Below are 6,000 nucleotides of genomic sequence, written 5' to 3' on the forward strand. Positions count from 1 at the left end.
AGAACCCTCTCAACTCGGTGTGTTCAGTGAAATTTGTGCTGAAGTGAGTGTGTAAACCCTCCCCCTCAAAGGCGGGTGGGCTACGATGTCTTTGAGCGCTCCAAATTTATAGCAGGTTGAAGGGCCGTTTTCCCTCTCCTAGGGATCGAGGGAGGACATAGTGTATTTAAGGAGCCGTTGGCGGCTCCTCAGGGTGCATTCCTCTTTCAGTCATGTTAGACTGATGAACTGTAACGTTATGATGTAGATACTGTAAATAAATCCCATATACCTCGTTCTTGATGACAAGTGTCCTGATGACAAGTGTCTCCCTTCAATGTCCTCAGCGTGGATGAGTTGGACGACGGCCTGGGCCAGCTACCATCTATTTCATGCCCGACCCCAACCATTACAATGCCCCTAAAGGCCAACAGATGCAGCCAAGCAATAACAAAAGCACACCATCGGCACGGTTTACTCCACCACACAGTCATTGTTAATTTTATTAAGCCACTTGAACAAATAAGAGCAATGCAAACAGAGTGACATGCCCCTGTTAGACGGAGTGCTTTCCGGTAGTTGTGCTGACCCTACTGTTCTTTCCAGCCTGTTGAGATGAATAATGCCACTGTGAGAAGGCCCAAAATACTCTATTGGGCAGCCACCATCGAGCATGAATGGCCCTGTGATGAAATAACAGTAGTCTGGGCACGCTTGAAAGGCACCTTTAGCTGTCTGCATTTCAAAGTGCAGTCATGTGTAGCCATTTATAGGTGAAATAGCAGTAGTCAACGCAAAATTACCTGCCACTTTTAGCAGCTTGCATGCAAAAAGCACATTCACATGGCTGCATTCTTTATTTGGGTTTTATCTGGCTCAGGCAAGTGAAGCGAATAAGAGAACAATTATCAAACATTATTAGCTTAGTGAGGCCCAAAATACTCATTCGAGCAGCAATTAATAGCAGCAGTCAAGGGCACGCTTTAAAGGCACCATTAGGAGTCTGCACTTCAAAGTGAAGTCATGTCGTAGTCATTGTAGGTGAAATGGCAGTACTCAATGTGAAACTGACTGCCACTTTTAGCAGCTTGCATGCAAGAAGCACATTCATGTGGCTGCATTCTTTATTTGGGATTTATCTGGCTCAGGCAAGTAATGCGAAAATGGAACAATTATCAAACATCATTAGCTTAGTGAGGCCCAAAGTACTCGTTCGAGCAGCTATTAATAGCAGTAGTCAAGGGCACGCTTTAAAGGCACTGTTAGGAGTCTGCACTTCAAAGTGAAGTCATGTCGTAGTCATTGTAGGTGAAATGGCAGTAGTCAATGCGAAACTGACTGCCACGTTTAGCAGCTTGCAGGCAAGAAGCACATTCATGTAGCTGCATTCTTTATTTGGGATTTATCTGGCTCAGGCAAGTAATGCGAAAAGAGAACAATTATCAAACATCATTAGCTTAGTGAGGCCCAAAGTACTCGTTCGAGCAGCTATTAATAGCAGTAGTCAAGGGCACGCTTTAAAGGCACCGTTAGGAGTCTGCACTTCAAAGTGAAGTCATGTCGTAGTCATTGTAGGTGAAATGGCAGTAGTCAATGCGAAACTGGCTGCCACTTTTAGCAGCTTGCATGCAAGAAGCACATTCACGTGGCTGCATTCTTTATTTGGGATTTATCTGGCTCAGGCAAGTAATGCGAAAAGAGAACAATTATCAAACATCATTAGCTTAGTGAGGCCCAAAGTACTCATTCGAGCAGCTATTAATAGCAGTAGTCGAGGGCACGCTTTAAAGGCACCGTTAGGAGTCTGCACTTCAAAGTGAAGTCATGTCGTAGTCATTGTAGGTGAAATGGCAGTAGTCAATGCGAAACTGACTGCCACTTTTAGCAGCTTGCATGCAAGAAGCACATTCATGTGGCTGCATTCTTTATTTGGGATTTATCTGGCTCAGGCAAGTAACACGAAAAGAGAACAATTATCAAACATCATTAGCTTAGTGAGGCCCAAAGTACTCGTTCGAGCAGCTATTAATAGCAGTAGTCAAGGGCACGCTTTAAAGGCACCGTTAGGAGTCTGCACTTCAAAGTGAAGTCATGTCGTAGTCATTGTAGGTGAAATGGCAGTAGTCAATGCGAAACTGACTGCCTCTTTTAGCAGCTTGCATGTAAGAAGCACATTCATGTGGCTGCATTCTTTATTTGGGATTTATCTGGCTCAGGCAAGTAATCCGAAAAGAGAACAATTATCAAACATCATTAGCTTAGTGAGGCCCAAAGTACTCATTCGAGCAGCTATTAATAGCAGTAGTCAAGGGCACGCTTTAAAGGCACCGTTAGGAGTCTGCACTTCAAAGTGAAGTCATGTCGTAGTCATTGTAGGTGAAATGGCAGTAGTCAATGCGAAACTGACTGCCTCTTTTAGCAGCTTGCATGTAAGAAGCACATTCATGTAGCTGCATTCTTTATATGGGATTTATCTGGCTCAGGCAAGTAGTGCGAATAAGAGAACAATTATCAAACATCATTAGCTTAGTAAGGCCCGAAATACTCATTCGAGCAGCTGTTAATAGCAGTAGTCAAGGGCACGCTTGAAAGGCACCACTAGCAGTCTGCACTTCAAATCGCAGTGATGCCGTAGCTATTGTTTAATTTGTTTATCTGACTGGGCAAGTAACATGAATGCAAGCCCAATTATTCACCAGGAATAGCTCCGCTAGCATTGTTTGTACTAAAAAATGCTTACTAAAGTTGAATGTGCTTTATTGAGGCAATTCTTTAATTCAGAAGCCGTCGGCATAGCGATGGTCATATCCCTACAATGTCATTGGTGAAGTAATAAATGGTGAAAGTTGCAAAAGCTCTCAGCGCACTGCTTTTCTGGGCTCCATACTGAAAAATGTTTTTGCAACGATGAAAGCGTCAGACAGGAAATGACACCCCATTGCATACCATTAGTCGTCTTGAAAATTTGTACCAGCATATATGACAGGCAGCAAAACCGTCCGTTTACTAAGACTGGAAGCGTGAGAAATGCCAGACCGTATCAAGGTGCTGTTTCATAATATGGCAACCTTTCATGTGCACTTCTGGTGAGCTGCCACATCCACTGGTGCATAAACATGAAGAGGGGTAAGAGGCAAAGTTACTCTGCAACCCACATGACACTTTTAAGAAAATGTGGCTGTAAACCCTTCTGTTTTCATAGCTGATGGAAATTTGTTTTGTGCAAGTTAGTTAATCACATTGCTGCAACAAGAAGCAAGCACAGAAAACACAGCGAGGAGGCAGATTGATAGCACGAGGTAGACCAGTGAGAGAAAGGCTTTAACGAGATGGAAAAGGCCAGTCCTGCTGTTTACAGGAGTTGGTGCTTTGAATGAGAAGAGTTCATAAATATGTGTAAAAAGACTTTGCTGAAAGAAAGCTTGCAAAAACAAATGCTAACATAACATGAAAGGGCAGAAATAAGAGTAAGCGCAAACACGCATGGAAGCAGGCACATATTCACACACAAACTCTAAACTGAGAAAATTTGAAATATAACGAAATGGGGGAAATAAAAAATTAGACAAATGCAAAAAAAAAAAGAAACACACACACACATTTACAAACAGACGCATGTAGAGGTATTAGGAGCGGGTTCACAAGCTGATGTGCCTACCTTCTCGTTTGTTTGTTTTTTTCTTCTTAGTTTTACGGTTCTCTTAACACTGTCTTGGGAATTTTTAATAGTAACATATCACGAGAATCGAAAAGCAGCGCGGAGCTGTGTTGTGAGAAAGCATATCGAGCGCTGGCAGCACACCTTATGCGTAATTGTGTCACAGCACTGGTCTACCTCGTGTTATCAATCTGCCTCCTCGCTGGGTTTTCTGTGCTTGCTTCTTGTTGCAGCAATGTGATTAACCAACTTGCGCATGCAGTGAGCACTAGTGGGCAGCAATCAACCGACGGTGCTATACAACGCTCGAACACCGCCGCTAGGCGCTCGGCTACCTCACTGCTGACAACGATCGTTCACGCTAAGTTGACGGCAACAAATCTTTGCGTTGGAGGCTGCTTTTGCAAATATTTTCTGTTGAGACACTCGTACGTTTGTTTCATGCACGCACGCTTTTCTCATTTCTCCTGAGAATGGTTTTGCTCCATCACTTCACCCCGTCCGAAGAAAAACGCAGCGACACAGTACACGCACACCCACCGCTAACAGTGGGCACCAGACTTCGGCAAACTTTCCTCGTCGTAACTTCACTCGCTTCACAGGATTCTGTTTTCGGGCAAAGCGTAGCGCGGCGTCAGCGATGCTTGCTGCAATGTTTCTTCGGCGGATAACGGCTCAAAATAAACACAAGCGGCACAAATGATGCATCGTAAACTCGCAGTAATATTTCCGGCATGATAGATCATCACAAACACTTCGGGAATTCACTCTGACGAGGGGAACGCACACAGCTGACGCGACTCGGCCCCGTTCAAAGCGCGGGCGGCCATCTTCTCCGTCGGCGGGGTCACCGGCCGTCAGGCTCATGACGTCAGTCCAGAGTGCGCGCCTGGCGCGCCTGGATGCTCGTGTGCATCCGCCTCGGAGGAGAAAAAGGCCCCTTGTTTCTAAAGTTGTACCGGACTATAGTCTTTCCAATATCTTTGATTTATTTCTTTTAATTAGCATTTCTAATTTTTAATTAAGAATTTTCCTGAGCTACCTCCTGCCGCCCGATTCTTGGCCTATCCCCCTTGGTGGGGGCGAGCCATGGTAGAAGTTCATCATCATCATCAGCTCAGGCTGTACAGTTCCAACGAGAAGGAGGCCGATCTCGACTCTCCGGTAGCACCGAGTGCCTGCTTCGGCTGCCGCGCCTAGCCCTAGTCGTAGGCTCATCTTAAGTCACGATGACATGGCCGGCCCAGCAGAGCAAGAAGTGGCCCTACACGGTGGCTTCGAAGACAGGGCTCATCGACTCGCACTGCCACCTAGACTACTTGTTCAGCAAGGCGAACCACTTCGGCAGCTACGCCGACTACCGGCACGACAACCAGCAAACTTTCCCAGACTGCTACGAAGGCTGCGTGGCCAACTTTTGCAACCCGGTCACCTTCAAGCTGGAGTACATGTGGGACGCGCTGCTCTCCGAGGACAAAGTGTGGGGCGCGTTCGGAGTCCATCCCAAGATGGCGGACGAGTACAACGACCAGATCGAGCAGCAACTGCTGCACGCGCTCCAGCACCCAAGCGTGGTGGCATTCGGTGAGATCGGCCTCGACTACTCGGACAAGAACCGAGACGTGCAGCAGCAGGTGTTCCGCACGCAGTTGCAGCTCGCCACGAGCCGCGGGCTGCCTCTGGTCATCCACTCCCGCAACGCCACGGCGGACACCGTACGCATCCTGCGCGAGATGGTGCCCTCGAACTACATGGTTCACGTGCACTGCTTCAGGGGCAGCTGGAGCGAGGCGCGCCAGTGGCTCGACCCGTTTCCCCACCTCTGCCTCGGACTGACGCCCAAGCTAGAGTCTTCCGGCGAGCTGGCCGACGCGGCGCGCAACATCCCGCTGGACCGGCTGCTTCTGGAGACGGACGCGCCTTTCTTCCTGCCCAAGGACGAGCAGAGAAAGGGCGCGGTCGCCCACCCCGGGATGGTCATCCACGTGGCCACGCAGCTGGCCAACCTCCGAAATATCTCCGTCGACGAGGTCCTGGAGGCGGTGCGCCTCAACACGCAGCGCGTGTACGGCATCTGAGACTCCAGCAGTGTCGAGCTCGTCGTCAGCAGCGCCATTCGGTAATGGTGGACGTGCAATGCATTGTGCAGCGTGCCGCACACTGCATTGGCTGCTTCCCGACGAGAATGCAGTGCTAGTAAAATTGTTTTGAAGGCGTCCTATGGTATGTTCACTACGGACTCGGCGCGTCTAGGCTTGCGCCATGCTCATGACTGAATGCTTAACATTTATTACCCCGTTCGATGTAGAGTGTCTTATGAGGATATATAGCCCTCCCATATCTCTTTTTTTTTGTATTTTGTT

The 6,000-nt window shown here is 47.8% G+C and overlaps 1 protein-coding gene across 1 annotated transcript; it reads left to right on the plus strand.

The window, feature by feature from the left end:
- The first annotated feature begins 4,866 nt into the window (after positions 1-4,866).
- LOC126529967 (putative deoxyribonuclease TATDN2) lies at positions 4,867-5,715 on the plus strand. The gene has a single exon (XM_050177432.3). The coding sequence runs from the start codon at positions 4,867-4,869 to the stop codon at positions 5,713-5,715; it is 849 nt and encodes a 282-aa protein (XP_050033389.1).
- The last annotated feature ends 285 nt before the right edge of the window (positions 5,716-6,000 follow it).

The sequence above is a fragment of the Dermacentor andersoni genome, chromosome 5, assembly GCF_023375885.2.
Source record: "Dermacentor andersoni chromosome 5, qqDerAnde1_hic_scaffold, whole genome shotgun sequence".
NCBI classification, from domain to species: domain Eukaryota; kingdom Metazoa; phylum Arthropoda; class Arachnida; order Ixodida; family Ixodidae; genus Dermacentor; species Dermacentor andersoni.

Coding starts and splice junctions, on each gene's coding strand:
- LOC126529967 (XM_050177432.3), top strand. CDS start 4,867: ATGACATGGCCGGCCCAGCAGAGCAAGAAGTGGCCCTACACGGTGGCT.